A 19,867-nucleotide genomic window follows, 5' to 3' on the forward strand; every position below is an offset into this window, starting at 1 on the left:
CGAAGCCACAGCAGAATGTGCTTGTACATCATTTTTCGCACGTCTTCCTGAAAAAATTCAGCAAGCATTTGATACATCTGGGATAAAATGCACTCATAAATGAGATAACATGCTGGCAGTGTTTTTTTGTAATCAACACAGAAGGAAGAGTGAAATTTCAGTGACATAATGTTGCATATCTTTACAAGCTCTGCATGCAACTGCGTGCAACTATACATTTTTGTAGGTTTTTTTTTTTCACTGGAACACAGCATTTTTGCTCTGCTCTCCTCTCCGTGAGCGTTCACGCCAGACTAGCCTATCATCTCTCAGCTTCCGCGACTGCCACGTTCCATGATGGTTTCGGGGCAAGCGACACTAGTGGCACAGAAAGCATCACTGCAATCACACCACAAAAGGGCCGCCTATGGGCAAATGTGCAGCAACCCACCCTGGTGTCCGTCACAATAAAACTGGAGAGTTGGTGGCACTCCTGGAAATAAGCTGCGCCGAAACGGAGAGCACAGGCGGTTGCGTTCGGCATCAGCCCCGGCACCCTCTCGCTGCTGCTGCTGCTGAGCTGCTCCTGGTGACAGAAAAATGGCACACACAGCACTCCTTTTCTCTGCACCATCATCGTGCCTAGCATCGCCAAAGCCAGGGCATTGGACAGCTTTGCAGGACTCGCTATACTACATTCTACACACTCTGCTGTCAAGGCTGCGGCGATCTGAGCCAATCGGAAAGGCATGCGCTGCAAAACGTGTCCCTCTGCGCTCCAATCTCCACAATTCATGGCTCCATCCCTGGGAAGGAAAGCACATCAGTGTCGCTGCGCGCAGGAGATTCGACCAACTCAGCAAACTTAAGTGTTTAAGAATTGCAATGCAACCCTTCGCAACAAGCCTACGCAATGTTGTGTTCGCAACAAGCCTACGCAGTGTTGTGTTCGTATGGACTTTCTCTGCTAATTTAACCATTGAACGAAACGCTCACTACACTTTCAAAATGCAATCCTGAACTATCTTTTTATTTATTGCAATAACTGCTTGAAAAATAGGCACAACACTCCTCAAATATTTGAAGGACCATACGTTGTGTTCCTTAGCCTTGATTGGATGCGTGTGCCGCAAACTTGCGAGATGAAATATACCATATAAACAAGCGCCGCACACGTGTATGGGCCACACCCTGCTTTCCTGAGAGAGATATTTTTTTTTAAAATCCATGTAGGGGCAGCATGCAAACTTTCCATGACCCAGGCGGGAATAGCCTTTGAAATGCATGCGCCATGGCCTCCATGATCAGCTCCGGCTGCGAGCACGGTGCGTTTATAGCGGAGGCGACCTATGCACACAAGAGTTTCCAGGTGCCGCCGATGGATGCCGCCCGAGACCACAGCTCGTTATCATCATTGCCAACTTTTTCCTCCACCACGAGCTCCCGCTATCCACATCGGCATCTGTACCACCAGCTCCAGTTTTTTTGGCTGCTAAAGGCACAGGAGTTGTGGTAGCGTGTAGTAGTTACCATAGTTGTGGCTTTCGCGTGCTGCCGCCGAGCGCTGCAGTTTTAGCATGATGGGCAAGCACGTTAATAGCGACATGGCAGGGAGTTTGCTACAGAACACGCCAAGCATGCGGCAGGCCCGAAATTACACGCGGCCGAAAAGTGCGTCCGACGATGGTGCAACCAAAAGGACGCATTGAGGAACACAAGCTGCAAAAAGCGCGCTTTCCGAGGCAAATCGTGAGAGTTTCCTGAACTGGAAGAAGAGCTGCTCTGCTAAGTGATGGAAGCGAGGAACAATGGCTACATGTTGACAGTGGACATGCTGGCCAACTTCTCGTGGAATGGGCGTGCACCACAGCACAGCACCAGCTCCAAGTCGGAATACTCGGCGAGTGATGACTGAATGCAGAAGAAATGGTGCTCATTCCCTGATTGGTGTGTTTTGCTTGAAAAAAATTTTCTTTTTCACACATCGCGTGTATGAGGCACACTCCGAAAATTGGCCCTCAAATCTGTAAAAAAAGAGAGTAAAACCTTGATAATTCAATCCTGTTAATTCGAAATCCTGGATAATTCAAAGGATTTGTTTGGGTGTGTAATCAGCAATTATAATTTATAAACCTGACCAGGTAATTCAGAGCGGCGGCCTGCACCAGCCCAGTTAATTCAAAGGTCTGTGGCGCTGGACAGTACTGGCCTAACCCAATTTCACCGGAAATTGGTGAAGTGATCGCCCTTCAGAGCCGTCAGGCAGTGCTGCAGAACAATGCTGGTGCTTGATATGCATAGGGACCCAGCCCCAGTACTCCCAATACAAAAACCAGTCTGTTGTATGGCTTGCGAACCACCAAAGTGTGCATCTCCAGTGGAGATGTGCTTCACTGCAATGCAGCCATGGATACGAGTTTCAAAGTAACTTGGTCTTGGCACTTCGTCAAGACAAGACACGGCTGGGCTGGAGGCAGCAGCAATGGCAGTGCAAGCGCTCATCGCTCCTCTCTAGCCCAGCCATTTCCGAGGCAGCATCCAGAGGATATGCTGGCACTGAAGCACCTCCCACCCCTGGCAGCGGCAGTGTGTCAAGCGACGCGACCTTGCAACATCCAAAATTAGAGGGGGGGATCGTTCTTTACATGAAGCCAACCTGTCTGACGGGGTTGTATGTACCTAGTTTTGGAAGGGCGGCGAGTAGTACACACCCTGTATCGGTGCTCCTTCTCAGTAGGACTCATGGGTCACCATGCCTAAAAAAGTCATTAAATCATAATGAAAATCAGTACCGCTTAAGAAAATTTTAATTGCACACAGTTTACCAGGCTCGTTGGCACTGGCGGTCGCTAGCATGAAAGCAACGTCCAATAAACTTCAGGGCGTGTGTCACACTGGAATCCAAAACTAGAGGACCGCTTGCAGTTTGGTTTGCCACAAGTCAGCTGGGCCGCACACGAGTTGGAAAGCAGGGTGGAGTTGCTTTGGATCTCCACTGGTTTCAGACTCCTGTCTTTGTGATTGCATTGTTGCACACTTAAAATTTACTGCTTGAAGGGGGGGATCCAGGTCTTAGAAAAACATTGTTATCAATGAACTCACAATTATGCTATCTTCCAAAAAATGCGATTTTGTGTGCTGATTCTAAATATGTCTTATAATTTCATGTAAAACAAATCCTTGTGCACATATAAAATTTGTTATGAAAGTCTTTTGGAGGAAGCATATCAGCAATCTTGCTGCAAAGAAGATGCTGAAATGCATGCCGTTTCTCTTGACATCAAGGAATGGAATAAGGATTAAATTATCATCGTGCCTATCACAGAAGTTGAGTTATGGGGCAATGAAGTCGCCACTTTTGAAACTGAAAAAAAAGCTGGCATCCCTGTTTCTACAGTGTGTGGGGACCTCACCGCGTTTTGTCCCCTTTAGGGTTTGTTTCCTCGTGGTGTCCTTTCAAGTTATCTTAACTAACAAAGGAAGGCGCCGGCATCGCAGCGATACTAATGCCCTCTGATTTATAAAGTAGCACCCTTCTCAGAACCTTGTGCCGCGCCGCTGACCCTTGCATGTCCTCCTCAGCTACCTCTCGGCGCTTTTCTGACCGATGATTGGCTCCTCTGACCGTCAAGTGGGAATCACGCGTGAAAGCATCACTTCACTTGTGTTCTTGTTTTTCGTCAGCACCAAACGCAGGCCACCTGCCTATACTGCGGTTTGAGCTCTGTTCAGTTACTTCGAACTCTGCTTTTAGCGATGCATTATGCCGGGCAAGTTCTCTCAGATCATGAATGGCAGCAAAGAAAGCCTATGTTTGACTCCCGCGACTGTGCAACATGACCAGGATTCTGAGGTCAAGAACCACGTCAGGAGTGAGTCAGGGAAGAAGATGCCTTTTAGGGCGAGCGTTGACTCACCAAAGGCAATATCATTACGATGTAGTGAAAGCTCATTAATTCGAACTCAAAAGGGACCAGAAAATTGTTCAAATTAGGCAAAATTCAAATTATCGGATGGGCGCTAGATTGAACGGTCATTGTGCCCCGCCGTGCGGGCAGAACCCACAGCAGTCACATCTAGACTCATTATCGCGAGGTAGGCGCTACTACACGTTTGTAGCGGGCGATTCTGAGAATTAAAGACATGCGGTCCTAATGGCAAATGAAATAAACTAATCGGCCAGTTATGTGCCAGAATCAAGAAATGGAATGCATTCACGTGAGCAGTGAGGTTTAGTACAGGAACATATGACGCTATTTATGCCCCAGAACATGTTTATTTATGAGGAAGGGTTGTCAAAATTAAATGTGTAATCAGTGATCTGCATTTGCTTGCATTTCTTCTGCCGAGACTCCATCAGCATAATCTTGCAGATTGCCCAAGAGCTCCAGCGCAACGTACGAGTTCTCATAGGCAGAGATGCAGCATGCTGCAACATCGTGCACTGACACTATTTCACATCCACTTGGCGGTGGCATAGGCTCGCCGCTGCCGTCGGATTCATCATTGTCGGTTGTGCTCAACGCTCATGAGCCCTGTGGCGCCTACAGAAAGCATGCAGCCTCAATTATATCGGCACCACTCAAGGGCTCCAACATCTCCACACTGCTGTCCATGTTTGGTCCACGTAGCGACGTAGCTTGCGGCACCAACAAAGAGCAGCCGAACGGCCGAACTGCATTCTGTACACCACGTGATCGCAACCCAGAGACCGTGGCACAACGAAAACCAGGAATGGCTTGCGCCGAAGCATCGGCGGCACATGCGAGTGCTCTGGCAGTGAAAACCTGCTACGGCATGCACCAAAGCGCGGGCTCCACCAGCCTTGCGCCCTCGGCTTTTTTTCTTTTCCGTTGTTTTGCATCTATAGTAAATTTGCAGTCAGTTGTACTCACTATGGGCCGATTTCTGTCTGAGGAATGGTGTCAGCCAGCGGCTCCTAGTTCGAATTAACCGTTGCGGATGCCGATTTGTTCGAATTATCAGGAGTTTTCCCATACTGAAATACACAGGGCTGTGCCAAGACCCAGCCGTCAGTTCAAATTAACCTTCGAACTAACGAGCTTTTACAGTCCAATGAATTACATTTTCAAGATAATGCCACATTCTTTAATTCAGTGGTTTTAAAATAGTGCGAATAGTTTCCTTGAAGCTGACTCCGTAGAAGAATGACTACATCATGTCTTATCATTAGGGGTGTGCGAATATTCGAAATTTCGCATACGAATCGAATATGTTTGATATTCGATCAGTATTCATATTCGAGAAATTGATATTCGAGAATTCCGAATATTCGAAAATTTCCGAATACCCGCCAAGGATCGTATACTGCACAGACTCATAAATTCGACCGTGGCAAAACCACAATATTTGGGCATATTAGCAAATGATCGAGTTAAAAATTCCGGGAAAACAATACAGAGGTCATAATGTCTTCCTTCTCCGTCGTTTATCACGCGGACCGATCGCATTCCGACGCCGTTAGGCTTGACCTTGTGCACAATTCCACAAATGGGCTTTCCCACATATCCCATGTGCTGCGAACAAGATTTACGGCAGCCCGCTTCGAACAATCGCAACGCGAAATTGCGCTTTATTTAATTCTTCCGTAACACCTTACATATTTACTGCCCACATCCAAAGAATGCTTCGTGTCACCTTCATAAATCTCCGAGCATGACCGCCACCCTGTTTTGTAAACTAAGCTATGTGAGAGAGCCTACTTGCCTACTTGCATGGTTCATTGTAACCCAGTCACCTCTTTAGTGGGCGTAACAGCAGGCGTGACAACGATCAGAAGGCCCCTGTTTCTAGGTCAAAAAATAGCCCGGCCGCATAGTTTCAGTTTCTGAGCTTCGCTGCTGCCCCGCGGCAACTGCAACTGTCGGCCCGCGCATTCGCCGGTAGTCCAATCCCAGCTTGGCGTGGCTTTCGGAAACCGACTGGGGCATCGCAGGTGATTTCTTTTTCCTTTTTAGAAACGGTCTCGCCGTTTCGACGCCAGTGCGTGTTCCCCAGCCCCTTGCTTGCATTTGTATTGTTCTAGCACTCCAAAATGGTGGCTCGTCACTCATAAGGCCTTACTTGATCTTCGCATTTTCAGCAGCTTTTTTTGGGCGAGGAAGGGGGGGGGGGGGGGGGGGGAATTTTATAAATTAAGGCCTTCGGATAAACCGGGCTTTCTTCCAGTCCCTTGAGCTCCGAATGAAAGAGGCTTTATTAGTCATCATGTTATATTTGTTGCCAGTCTTGTCATTTTATGGATATTGTTTTGCATGACCTCATTACAGTTTGGATACCGTTATGCTGCCTAATAAAGTAGTATACATTTCTGTGCACATCATGTTTTTCTATATGGTACTGAGGCAGTCTGGATATGTTTATTTTAGTTGCAAAGACCATACATTATTTTGAAAAAAAATAAAAAATAAGAGAACAATACTTGCTTGTTAATCATTTTCTGAAATTTTTTTTGTACTGAACAGATATTCGATTCGGTATTCAAAGCCATTTTTTCTTCATAATCGTATTCGAAAATTTGAATATTCGCACACCCCTACTTATCATGCTTTACAGTGCTGAATATTGAATCAGCATGTGTATCAGAAACACTCTTTAAATGCATTCAAAGGAAAACCCTAGATAAGTAAGTGGGAGAAGATCACCTTTACACTGCTTAATCTATTCATCTGTTGGCATCAGCAATCGTCCAGACATTTCAAGCCAAACCCTCGGCCAAGCTCACTCCTACAGCAGTCAATAAAATTATATCTCTCTTGAGACCACAAAAAACCTAGAAATAAATTACACTCTTTCAAGCAGCCATGTAATCTGTATTGCTCAGGTACTATATTTACATGATTGTAAGTCAACCTATTTTTCAAAATTTGAAAATCTTGAGTGGGATGGTAGACTTAAAATTGAAACCAAACCATCGCACCATAAATAAAGGCGAGACAAACGAGATATGAGGCATGCTACAGCGTGGTTGCATTTTGCTGCGTGGCTCCGTCGCATTGCTCCTGGTGCTGGCTTTGAGGAGCTGCTCAGTCAACGCGCAGAACCACATCCCCACCCCGCGCGAGGCGTCTGATGATGGCCGTCGATAAGCAGCAAACCGGCACCAGCCCACTCCCCACATGTGGCCGCATATTGCGTCTGCTGATAAGCGGCGGTGGCCCGATAACACATTCGCGTTCTTTTTTTTTTTACTTTAAACCGCGCAATCGGCGCTCAAGGAAGCGTCGATTGTTGATGGAAGGGCCGCTGTTCCAATCGTAGCGGCACCCCCACTCGGAACAGTAGCGGCGCCGGGGAGTGTCGGTGGCCAACGAAAGAGCCGACGCCATTCACGCATAGTTTCTCTTTGGCTCTTACGCATTTGACTACTGCCGGCCGCATTTCACAAGTGTTTTATAGTGCTTCGTCAGTCATTATTTGTGCTCCAGGTCCGGCAAGCAACTGGCGCTCGTTCACGGCTACATTCAAGATGGCTGTCATTTTTTACGCCGAAGAAACTAACTCCACGAGTTAAACGTTCGCAACGAGTGATACAGGTGTGGCAGCTGCTGCGAGGCAAAATTTTCAGCTGTTCCACGCAATGTCGTGATGTGGCTGTTTGCAAAGTGCAGGATTTCGCTGCATGACGATGTCAGAACCAACTTTATTACAGTTGGATAGAACAACGAGCTGTGGTACCGCAGCAGCGATCACGATGGCAGCGCTAGTGGGGACAATGGCGCAAGTGTGGACGAATAGTCCAATGACTAATACATTTTCGTCTTGGAATGTGCCCACGGGGGATTCCACACGCGGCAGCCGATAGCAGCTGGGGATAAGTGGAGGCCCCAAGATAGTGCTATAGCGTTCTATTATTAAAGGCCAAGCATAAAAAGGGCCTCCAAGTTTTTTTTTTTCTTCAGAAATGTGATGTGGGGGTCGACTTACAATTGTGTAAATACTGCCGCGAATATTTGCAGTGTGTTCGTTTTTCAAATCTGCCGCCACATCACTTTATCGCTTTGTTTGCTACGCAAGACGCGACTAGATTTATCTCGATTGATCGCAGCCAGGCAGAGCTAATTCTACGTTGTTCCGGAATGTTCTAGTAACTTTGCGCTCTTTATCTCGAAAGTTCGCTATCAGCTTTAAATTGAGCACGGCCGACAGCGGCCGGCATTCTGTTCGACGACCGCCGAGCACGCTTGCCGCTTCGCCGCCGCCGAGTGATTCAGTCCATTTTTGGTGCAAGTCAGCCCAATAAACAGTTCTTTTAGAAGACCCTTTCATCCGTCTTCATCGCTGCTTCGACTGCAGTCACCACTACGTGACATCTGGTGGAGGTGCTGGGTAGCCTTCCATGTTCCGGACGCCCCCTTCAAGTCGTGAAGCCAGCACTGAGCGCTTCGCACCCGAGTACGAGCCAGCAGCTCAGCGAGCCAGCCGACGTCTCCAGGGAGAGGAGCCTGAGTTCAGGAAACTGCCGGACCGCACAAGACAGCGAAAAGACGCGGCTACGAGCACCGCAACCTCGCCGAAGATGTCGACACCGATCATACTGCAGCAGCCGCGGGTGCAGCATACTTTCAATAGATCCCTAGGCGAAGGACCTTGAAGAATGGTTGGATCAATTTGAGCACGTGGCGTCATTCAACAAGTGGGATGATGCGGCAAAAATTGGACACGTGTTCTTCTCATTGGATGGCTCCGCACGCACGTGGTACGAAAACTACGAGTCGTCCCTTACGACATGGGAGCTATTCAAGAGAGAACTATTGAAGGTATTCACCAGTGTCGTGAGGAAAGAAAGAGCCGAACGACTCCTCGAGTCCAGGATCCAGCTTCCGGATGAGCCCGTCCGCGGTTACGTCGAGGAGATGAAGCGCCTATTTCGCCGCACCGACCCCAGGATGACCGAGGAAAAGAAAGTTCAGTTTTTAATGCGCGGCGTAAAAGAACAACTCTTTGCAAGCCTCGTCCGCCAGCCGCCAACAACAGTCGAGGAATTCATGCAAGAGGCCTGCACGATTAAGAAGACCCTCGACGTCCGAGCTCGGCAGTACAATCGCCCTTCCTCTGCCTGTGCAATCCGTTCGGACACGCCGGCCACCACCACCGACAGCTTGCAGGAAGTTATCCGCGAAATCGTCCGAGAGGAGCTACGCCGATTACTGCCATCCTCCCCACAGCCACAAGCAACGACTCTGATGGACGTGGTACGGGAAGAAGTGCAACAGGCAGTTGGCACCCCGACGGCCACAGAACCCCAGGCCATGACCTACACAGCTGCAGTAAGGACTGCCCAGCCCCAACGACAACCCCCACGTCCTCCCCGAGATAAGCCACTTGTTCCACAACGCCGCCTCCCAGCCCCCGCCCGCCCAGCCTATGACCGACGCTCAAGCCCCAGGAATGCGACGCCTGGAGGACTTCTGACAACCGGCCGTTGTGCTTCCATTGCGGTGAGGCCGGCCATATTCATTCTTCGTCACTACCCGCACCGACGTATCGGTCTTCGAGGATTTGCCATTAACGCCCACGACCACGCTTTGGGCAACGTCCGCAGGAAATCGACGAGTACCTGCGTCGAGAAGAGTACACGCCGAACCGCTTTTCGCGCTCACCATCGCCGTCAACCTCGCGCTTTGCGTCGCCACGCCGCAGCTACGCTGCCGCGGTACGAGGAAGGTCTCCCAGCCCCCGTAGGGGAAACTGAAGGCAGCAACCTCTGGAGGTGATTTTGCTCAAGAGCGAAACGCCGAAGATCCTCCACCGACCACGCCCCATGAAGACGCTGCACCCGCGACGCCGCATGAAGGACCGGCACTCGCTGCACCGACGCCGCACAAAATGAGAACCCCGACCACGACGCAGGCTGCCTTGAAAACGACGCCGCCACCCAGAAGGGCTTCGACCACACGCCCCACCCGTGACTCGCCTACGCGACGAAGCCGTGACCCGACACCAAGAGCGACGTGCAATGCAAGAGCCAGGACCTCTGACTTAGAAGTGACTATCGACGGCCTGAAAGTTACCGCTCTAGTCGACACAGGAGCCGATTACTCAGTGATGAATGGAACATTCGCTGCGCAGCTGAAAAAAGTCACAACGGCTTGGGACGGCCCACAAATTCGCACCGCAGGGGGCCACCTCATTACGCCATCAGGACGATGCACAGCGCGAGTGACTGTCAAAGGACATACCTATCCTGCGACCTTTGTTGTGCTACCGCAATGCTCCCGCGAAGTGATCTTGGGTATGGATTTCCTTAATGAGCATCAGGCGATCATCGACCTGCGATCCAAGCTGATCACGCTTTCGACGGACGAAGCCATCGCTTCGATGAAAACTCGGGAAAATCACGTTGCCCTGAGTGTCCTGGAGGAAGAAGTGAGCATCCCACCCCGATAAAGCGTTATCCTGACCGTAGGCGCCACGAAAGCCATTAACGCTGCAGCCATCATCGAGGGCAACATGCAGTTGCTCCTAGACCGAGGAATCAGCATCGCACATTTGCACAATGGCCAGGCCGAAGTACTGCTGACTAACTTCAGCGAAGAATACCGGCACATTAACAGAGGAACGACGATTGCTTTCTTCGACGAAATATCTGACATACGAGACTCCTTCGCCCTCTCCGACCCCTCCGCAGAAGATTCGCCTGACCAAGAGAACTCGCCTACTTTCGACATCAACCCAGCCCTGCACCGAACAGACAAGACCAGATCCGCAATCTGCTTCAAAGCTACAGTGAGTGTTTTTCGACATCGCGAAGGTGCGACAGACGCCAATTGCCAAGCATCGCATTATAACGGATCAACACGTCCGACCTCTCCGTCAAAGCCCCTACCGTGTGTCACTGCGAGAACGACAAGCCATCCGGGACCAAGTCGAAGAAATGCTTCGCGACGACGTCATCCAGCCTTCAAACAGCCCATGGCGGCACCGGCTGTTCTAGTGAGAAAGAAAGACGGCGCACTTCGATTCTGTGTAGATTACCGCCGCTTGTGTAGATTACCGCCGCTTGTGTAGATTACCGCCGCTTGAACAACATAACAAAGGACGTCTACCCACTCCCCCGCATCGACGACACACTGGACCACCTCTGCAACGCCAAATATTTCTCATCGATGGACCTCAAGAGCGGCTACTGGCAAATTGAGGTCGACAAAAGAGATCGTGAGAAGACAGCATTCATCACTCTGGATGGGCTGTTTGAGTTCAAGGTGATGCCATTTGGTCTCTGTTCCGCACCAGCGACGTTTCAGCGAGTAATGGATACAGTGCTGGCAGGCCTGAAGTGGCAAGTTTGTCTGGTATATTTAGAGGACGTCGTTGTCTTCGCCTCGAACTTTGAAAAGCACCTCAAAAGACTTCGAACAGTACTGAACGCAATCAAGTCGTCTGGCCTAAGCTTGAAAGCAGAGAAATGCCACTTTGCTTACGAACAACTGCTGTTTCTAGGCCACATCGTTAGCAAGGAAGGAGTACGCCCAGACCCGCAGAAAACAGCTGCTATTGAACAGTTTCAACCGCCGGCCGATAAGAAAGCAGTGCGCAGATTTCTCGGACTATGCGCATATTACCGACGATTTGTAAAAAACTTTTCGCGCATCGCCGAGCCCCTGACCCAACTGACGAAGGCAGACGTGCCGTTTAAATGGGAAGCGCCGCGAGCAGAAGCCTTCAAGGAACTTCAGCGTCGTTTACAGTCCCCACCGATCCTTGCGCATTTTGATGAAAACGCCGATACTGAAGTTCATACCGACGCAAGCAGTGTGGGACTAGTCGCCGTCCTCGTTCAAAAAGTGACAGGCTGGAGAAAGTCATCGCATACGCTAGCCGTTCCCTCTCCAAGGCCGAGGCTAACTATTCGACAACTGAGAAGGAGTGCCTTGCCATCATCTGGGCTACGTCAAAATTCCGCCCCTACTTTACGGACGACCGTTCAAGGTGGTCAGCAACCATCACGCGCTCTGCTGGCATGCAAATTTGAAGGACCCCTCTGGCCGACTCGCTCGATGGAGTCTGCGTCTCCAGGAGTTTGACGTCACTGTCGTTTACAAGTCCGGACGCAAGCACTCTGACGCCGATTGCCTCTCACGAGCCCCTGTAGATGCACCGCCGCCGGACGACGATGAGGACGCCTTCCTGGGACCCATCAGGCCCTGCTCTTTTGCTCAGCAGCAACGGTCGGACCCCGACCTAAAAGGCCTCATCGAGTACCTGGAAGGCAAGGTTTCTTCACCCCCCCGCTTCATTCAAGCGACGACTGTCTTCCTTGTGTGTGCAGAATGAGGTCCTTGTGAAGAAGAACTTTACAGCGAACAAAACAGCCTACCTCCTTGTTGTACCTACTTGTCTCCGCGAAGAAGTTCTACAGGCTTCACACGACGAGCCGACAGCTGGACATCTCGGGTTTACTCGCACCCTCCGCCGCATTCATGACAAGTATTACTGGCCCCGACTGTCTGCCGATGTCGCACACTATGTGAAAACCTGCCGAGATTGTCAGCGACTAAAGACTCCTCCCACACGACCAGCAGGATTTCTGAACACCATTGAACCTCCCTCAAGGCCCTTTCAGCAGATCGGCATCTTTTCCAACGTCAGCATCTGGAAATAAGTGGATCATCATAGTGACCGACTACCTGACCCGCTACGCCGAGGCGAAAGCCCTACCGAACGAAACAGCAGCAGAAGTCGCCAAATTTTTCGTGGAGTGCATTCTTCTTCGACACGGCGCCCTCGATGTGCTCATCACGGACAGAGGAACAGCATTCACGGCGGAACTAACGCAAGCCATCCTGCGCTACAGCCAAACCAGCCACCGGAGGACAACTGCATACCATCCGCAGACCAACGGACTGACCGAGCGCCTGAACAAAACTATCGCCGATATGCTCGCTATGTATGTCGATGCCGAACACAAAACCTGGGATGTCATCCTGCCTTACGTCGTCTTCGCCTACAACACCGCAGTGCAGGAGACCACCCAGATGACGCCTTTTAGGCTCGTCTATGGCAGGGAGGACACGACCGCGCTAGACGCCATGCTGCCCAACGTTGCAGAAGAAGAGACCGTCGACGTTGCCGCCTACCTTCAACGCGCAGAAGAAGCTCGAAGGCTTGCCCGATTACGGATCAAAGATCAGCAGCGGTCCGACGCCAGACGCTACCACCTACGAAGACGCAATGCGGAATACAAGCCAGGAGACCAAGTCTGGGTGTGGACGCCCATTCGCCGCCATGGATTGAGTGAAAAGCTTTTGCGCCGCTATTTCGGCCCATACAAGGTTCTTCGTCGGCTGGGTGAAATGGATTATGAAGTCATCCCTGACACAATGACTGCATCCCAGCGACGCCGCGTACGACCAGAAGTTGTCCATGTAGTCCGTCTGAAGCCGTATTATGCGCGCTAAAGGCCGCTGCATTTCTATGCTCTATTTTCGCAAGATCCGTTTTTTTTTTCCTTACTAGTCGCATTATTTGTTTTAATGCATCGGGTCGATGCTTCTTTGAGAGGGGAGTAATGCCGCGAATATTTGCAGTGTGTTCGTTTTTCAAATCTGCGCCACATCACTTTATCGCTTTGTTTGCTACGCAAGACGCGACTAGATTTATCTCGATTGATCGCAGCCAGGCAGAGCTGATTCTACGTTGTTCCGGAATGTTCTAGTAACTTTGCGCTCTTTATCTCGAAAGTTCGCTATCAGCTTTAAATTGAGCACGGCCGACAGCGGCCGGCATTCTGTTCGACGACCGCCGAGCACGCTTGTCGCTTCGCCGCCGCCGAGTGATTCAGTCCATTTTGGGTGCAAGTCAGCCCAATAAACAGTTCTTTTAGAAGACCCTTTCGTCCGTCTTCATCGCTGCTTTGACTGCCATCCCCACTACGTGACAATACGATAATAAAGCCACTGCTGATGCATCACTTTAAGACAGCAATCTTTTTCAGACTGAAACTTTCTAAACAAAAATGCATGATGCGTATTAAAACAAATCTCACAGCATTTTCGCAGCCACTATCGTGCTACTGAAACTTCACTTCGAAATGACACCTATAACTAAATTACCACAATCTTTACCTCGCTCGATCGCAAAAGAGTAGTGCCGTAAAAAGTATTTCCGCGAAAATGCAGCGCTAGTTGGAACTCCATTTAACAGACCATCAAAGCGCCAAAATATATTTAAGAATATACAACTCATTAATTCAATCCCGAAGGGGACCGGAAAACTGTTCAGATTAAGCGAAGTTCGAATTATCGAATGGGCGCTAGAAAAAGCGGTCACTGCACCTGTCGTGCGGGCAGAAACCGAAGCAGTCACCCCTAGACTCGTTATCACGAGCTCGGCGCTACTACACATTTATGGTGGGCAATTCTGAGAATTAAATTCATCCGGCCCTAATGGCAAATGAAATACAGTAATCCCTCGCTATAACTAAATCGCTTTACCCGAAATATCGTTTTATTCGAAATTTCTTCCGGTCACGACCCAAACGTATGCATTTTAGATCGCATGACTACAAGCGCACGAAGAGCTTGACCCACTTAGAGCGAAGTGGCGAGCGGAGGCATCGCAGTCGCGGCGGCGACCATTTTGCGCATGCAGTGTCAAATTGAAACAGCCGACGAATTAGTCTCAGGCAGGCACAGAACAGGCCACAAAAGTACCAAACCTACGACGAGCGGATGCGAACGGAAGCGTGCCCGAACCGGTCGCAATCACATCGCTGGTGTCCCACGTGATAGAATCGAAACGAAAATAAAATTTTCGTGACACTTTGCGATGCCAGAAAACCGCGGTCTCTTGGATGCCGAAAAGTGGCCAAAAGACCGCGGACAAACTTGCGACGTAGCATTCCATGGGGTGCATTCGCTGAGCAATATTTTACCACTCTAAAGAGCATTTCTAGTGTTGAAACGTGCCAAAAAGCACAAAAGAAGTGTCCCTCCGATTATGAGACCATTCACGCTTGCGAGTAGCGAACGTGGTGAGCTTTCGGCAACGAACTTAGCTGCTCCCTGGCTGTCGTAGTCGTCGCTAAGCTTAACCGTTTCACATCTGCCAAAGCAGACGAAACTCTCGAAAGCGCGGGAAAATGTCATTCCCGAGAGGTTTCGCTTCAAACGAGAAGGCGACCCGCAGGTCGCGCTTGCAAGTGTGAACAACGGTGTTGTCGAGCTGCTGCCTGGTCGCAAGTGACTGCTGGTCGCATGCCCTTTGCCGTGTTCGACACGAGGAGCTACATTAAAGGCGCATTTATAGTCCGATGTGTTCAGCGCGCGGGCGCGCGTCGCTCGCAGTCAGTCGCGCTACGCCGGTTTTGCTGCGCCGGCCGAAGCGCCACCTCCTCTATACTTCGATGCGCCCAGACGCTGCGAGCGACAGAAACTTGCTCTCGTGTTACTAGTGCACCGCTTGCGGCGAAAGCGCAGGCGCTCGATGTGTGTGCGAAAGATCGCTCTCTCCACGGGAACTCACCTATGGATAGACCGGTGCCTCGCCTTCTATTGCCAAGTGTTCTTTTTGCCCTGGTGCTCTCTGAAATCCAGCCATTTGGTGTCGCATACACAAGGGTGTTGTTTGATGGCTTCGATAAACCGTTCCACAACGATATCCGGCAAAATTTCAATATTTGGGCCGCTCGCGCCACTCACGGCGCTCGCACTGGCATCCGCCATTTTTCTCCGTGTGATGCATTGTGGGTCGACTGGAGCAGGAGCCAAATCTGCACCGGGCCCGTCGGGGCACGCTGGCAGCCGCCGGTTACGTTGGCCGCTGCAGTGCGTCAAACTATAGACGGAGCTGTTTCACCAACGCAACGCAGCGTGCGCGCGCGCGCCCGCGCGCTCGCTTGTGTTACGTAGGACTATATTCGCACCTTAACAAATCGAGAAGACGACTTTGGGGAAGCCAGTCTAGAAATCTGCTTGCCGCTCGTCATAATCGGCCTGCATCGCAATAAAACACCGCCCCTAGCTGCATTGCACTTTTGACGGTGCAAATAAATCGATAACTTGCCAAAAACACGAAAAATTCGAGCGTCGCCAGCGGCAAGTCAGCTGTCAACATGGCAGGTCAACGCAACCACGGTGTTTCCCCGGCGATTTTCTCGAGCCGGTCATGCTTGAATCATGCCATCCGACTAGACAAATGGTCTAAATGCGTGGTAGGGTCATTGAATTTTGTTCCTAGACATCCGTCAACGGCGCGGACGCGACGCTGCGCGAGCACTGACACTCGAACCGTAGAATTAGCACAGTGTTGTCGACAACGGTGCGCCGAAAAACTCAACTGCAAACTCCACAGCTGTACACATCGGGAAAAAATACTGCCCAGTAATCATGCGAAGCCCCTACTGCAAAACCGTTCAGTTTTCACGATCGCACGAGACTCGAGCCGCCACAGTGGCTGAGTGGTTATGGCGTTCGGCTGCTGGCCCGAAAGACGCAGGTTTGATCCCGACCACGGCGGTCGAATTTTGATGGAGGCAAAATTCTAGAGGACCGTGTACCGTGCGATGTCAGTGCACGTTAAAGAACCCCAGGTGGTCGAAATTTCCGGAGCCTACGGCGTCGCTCATAGCCTGAGTCGCTCTGGGACATTAAACTCTCATAAGCCAAACCTCAGACTCGAGCCACGGCATTTCCGTGCCCCCCCCCCCCCCCCCCCCCCCCCCCCCTTCCCGGCATGAAAGTGGACACTGCCTTCGATATTGATACGGGAATAAAAGAAGAGGCGGAGAGCGAGCGCGAGCGCGAGCGGCGAGCGCGCGGCTCTAGCACGAGGGAGATAGAACGAGAAAGCTTGGCCGCCGCCGGTCGTGCTTCGCCGGCTCTCCTCTGTACTGCTGCTATATTTCTCTGGGCGGGCCCGTGGCCACCCCGTGGCATCCCACACCGTAACATTTTGGTGGCAGCGGTGGGATCATGCCGCTCACCCCGCTCCAGAATCAAGCACCCGACGTGCCAGACGACAGGAGTCCACCACCAGCCGATAGCGCCGACGACGCGGCGGCCGGCGCCGCTAGACCTAGGCGCTTGGAGAGGCTCGGCTCTTCGCAGCAGCCGGACGCCGGTGTTGAGCGCCTCCTGGATACAGTCACCCAACGGATGGACGCATGGGAGGCCCGTCTGACTGCCCAGGCTGGGGAGATGGAAGCTCTCCGGCGCGAACTCCGTCGCCTGGTGCCAGCCGAGCCGAGCGCAGGTCAGGTGCCTTTGGGCGTCCCCGCCGCCGCTGTTTACGGCTCTGCCGTCGCTGGGCCTGCGGTCGTGGCCGCCAATGGCGTGCTCGGCGCGGGTGCGTCCTCGCCGCAGTGTTCGTTGGACGTTGTGGAATTGCCCACATTTGACGGCACCATCTCGTGGGATGCTTACCGCATCCAGCTGGACGGTATTGCGGCGGCGAGAGGCTGGGACGAGCAAATGAAGGCATGGATGCTCGTTGCAAAACTGAGGGGCCGCGCCACCGAGCTGCTGCAGAACGTGCCGCCCGACCAGCTGGGCTCTTACACTGTTCTGGCGGGCCTCCTCGCCGACCACTATGGTGCCTCAGGTCAACCCCGTGTGCAGTACCACCGCCTGCGAGCCCGCCGTCAAGAGCCCGGGGAGACGTACCAGGACCTCGCCGCCGCCATTGAGCGCCTGGCTCTGCAGTCGCTGCCGGGAGCGCCTCAGAACGCTGTGGCCCTGGTCGGCACCGAGGCGTTTGTCCGACTCCCCGAGGTGCAGCGCTTGGTCCGCTCTGGCCGTCCTGATTCCGTCCGCGCCGCCATGGCGCTCGCCATCGAGGCGGAATTGACTTTGCTGGCCACGCGGGGGTCGCCACCGTCTGCCCGAGCGCAGCGTCCGGGTGCAGGGCTCCTCGGTCCGCAGCCCCAACTGCGGCCTCTATCCGACGCCTGCGTAACGACGTCCGCATGACCTGCTTCCGCTGCGGCCTGCGGGGACACTACGCGAGGGACTGTGCCGGCCCTCCAACGTCGGGAAACGATTTGGCGGAACTCCGGGGGCACCGTTCCGCCAAGTCCGTCCCCACACTCCTTCGTTCTCCGCGTCCCCTCCTTTCGTCGGCTCCGATTACCACTGATGCTCCTTACGTGCTCGTCGACGTCGCCCTGCTTGACCGGCACGTAAAGGTTTTGGTTGACACTGGAGCGGCTGTCAATGTACTGCACAAATCGTTTGTTGCTAACGCGCCCCACCTGCTTCTGCCAGCCGCCAAACCCGGCTCTTAGCTTTTAACGGCACCCCTGTGGAGCAAGTCGGACGTGTCGTCGTCAACCTGACAGCACTCGAAATACCATCTCCACCGAGTTTGTTGTCGCAGACAGCCCTATTTGGCCAGTGGTCCTCGGGTGCGGGTGGTGCCAGCAAGCCGGAGTCGTCCTTAATTTTACTAGAACCAAACCACGGGCGAGCCGAACTCTCTGTGGGCCAGGCTGGCTTAGCCGGGTTTCCAGCCTCGGTGTCGCCCTGTGGCAGTCCCTGGTGTCGGCGACCAAGCGTGCCTCAGCATCTCTGCGTGACCTCGCGACGAAGTGGCCGTGTCGAGTCAAGCCGTTCGACGTCACTACCGTGACTGTGGCATCCGCCGTGACCCTGCCACCGGGTGCGGCAACGTGGGCGTATGCCAAGCTTGACAGTCCGGTCACAGCAGACGTGCTGTTCGAACCCATCCGGTGTTCAGCTCCAGCCCGTCAGATGACCTCCCCTCGAAGCCTTCTGCCTGTGCTCAAAGGAGAAGCCCACGTATTTATACTCAACATCAGCAGCGTACCTCTCGCGCTGACTCCCGGCACGCAATTGGGTACTGCCTCAGTTTTGGACCCCGGGTCACCAGTGGCGTCTCTGCAACCTGAAGCCCCGCCTCGCCACCCTCCAGCGCCGGCGATCCTATCATGGGAAGAATTTAACTTTGGACCCAGCCTGACCTGCGCGGAGCTCGCCTCTCTGAAGACCTTGCTGCTCGAGCATCGCAGTTGCCTTGCTCTCAGCGCCGGTGAACTCGGGTGCACTTCCTGGGCTCAACACCGGATCAACACCGAAAACCGCGGGCCCGTTCATCACCAACCTCGCCGTGTAGCGCCAGCCGAACGGAGAGTCATCCAGCAGCATGTGTGCGACATGCTTGACCAGGGAATCATTGACCCTTCTTGTAGCCCTTGGTCCTCCCCTGTCGTCCTTGTGCGCAAGAAGGATGGAACACTCCGCTTCTGCGTTGACTATCGGAAGCTAAATGCTATTACTAATTGCGACGTGTACCCGCTGCCTCGCCTCGACGATGCGCTTGACCGCCTGAAGGGGGCCCGTTAATTTTCCACGCTAGATCTGCTCTCGGCTACTGGCAGGTGCCTGTTCACCCCGATGATGCGGAAAAGACGGCTTTCGTGACTCCCGACGGCCTTTACCAGTTCAACCGTATACCCTTCGGTCTCTCGAACGCTCCAGCCACCTTCCAGCGTCTCATGGACCGAGTCTTAGGCCATTTGAAGTGGACTATGGCGTTGGTCTACCTGGATGACGTAATTGTCTACGCGGCTACATTTGAAGAACACCAGAGACGCCTCAAACTCGTCCTCGAGGCCCTTACCTCTGCTGGGCTTCGCTTAAAACCAAAAAAATGTTTCTTCGGTTTCGCGGAGGTGACGTACTTGGGTCACGTTGTGAGCCGGCATGGCATCCCGTCCCGACCCTGAAAAGCTAAAAGCGCTTACAGCTTACGATGCTCCCACCACCGCCAAGGAGCTCAAAAGTTTCCTTGGATTTGCTTCGTATTTCCGTCGTTTCATTCCGGACTTTGCAAGCGCAGCGCTCCATTGACCGCCCTGCTGAAGAAGAATGCACCGTGGAGTTGGACGCAGGCCCAACAGCTCGCGTTT

General features: G+C 52.3%; 1 protein-coding gene across 1 annotated transcript in view; it reads right to left on the reverse strand.

The window, feature by feature from the left end:
* Nucleotides 1–19,867, reverse strand: part of LOC144124569 (tubulin monoglutamylase TTLL4-like) — a 156,565-nt gene that overhangs the window by 116,296 nt on the left and 20,402 nt on the right. Inside the window, 1 exon segment of the mRNA XM_077657315.1 lies at nt 431–565. Within this exon segment, the coding sequence (XP_077513441.1) occupies nt 431–565 (135 nt within the window).

The sequence above is a fragment of the Amblyomma americanum genome, chromosome 3 (genome assembly GCF_052857255.1).
Source record: "Amblyomma americanum isolate KBUSLIRL-KWMA chromosome 3, ASM5285725v1, whole genome shotgun sequence".
NCBI lineage: Eukaryota > Metazoa > Arthropoda > Arachnida > Ixodida > Ixodidae > Amblyomma > Amblyomma americanum.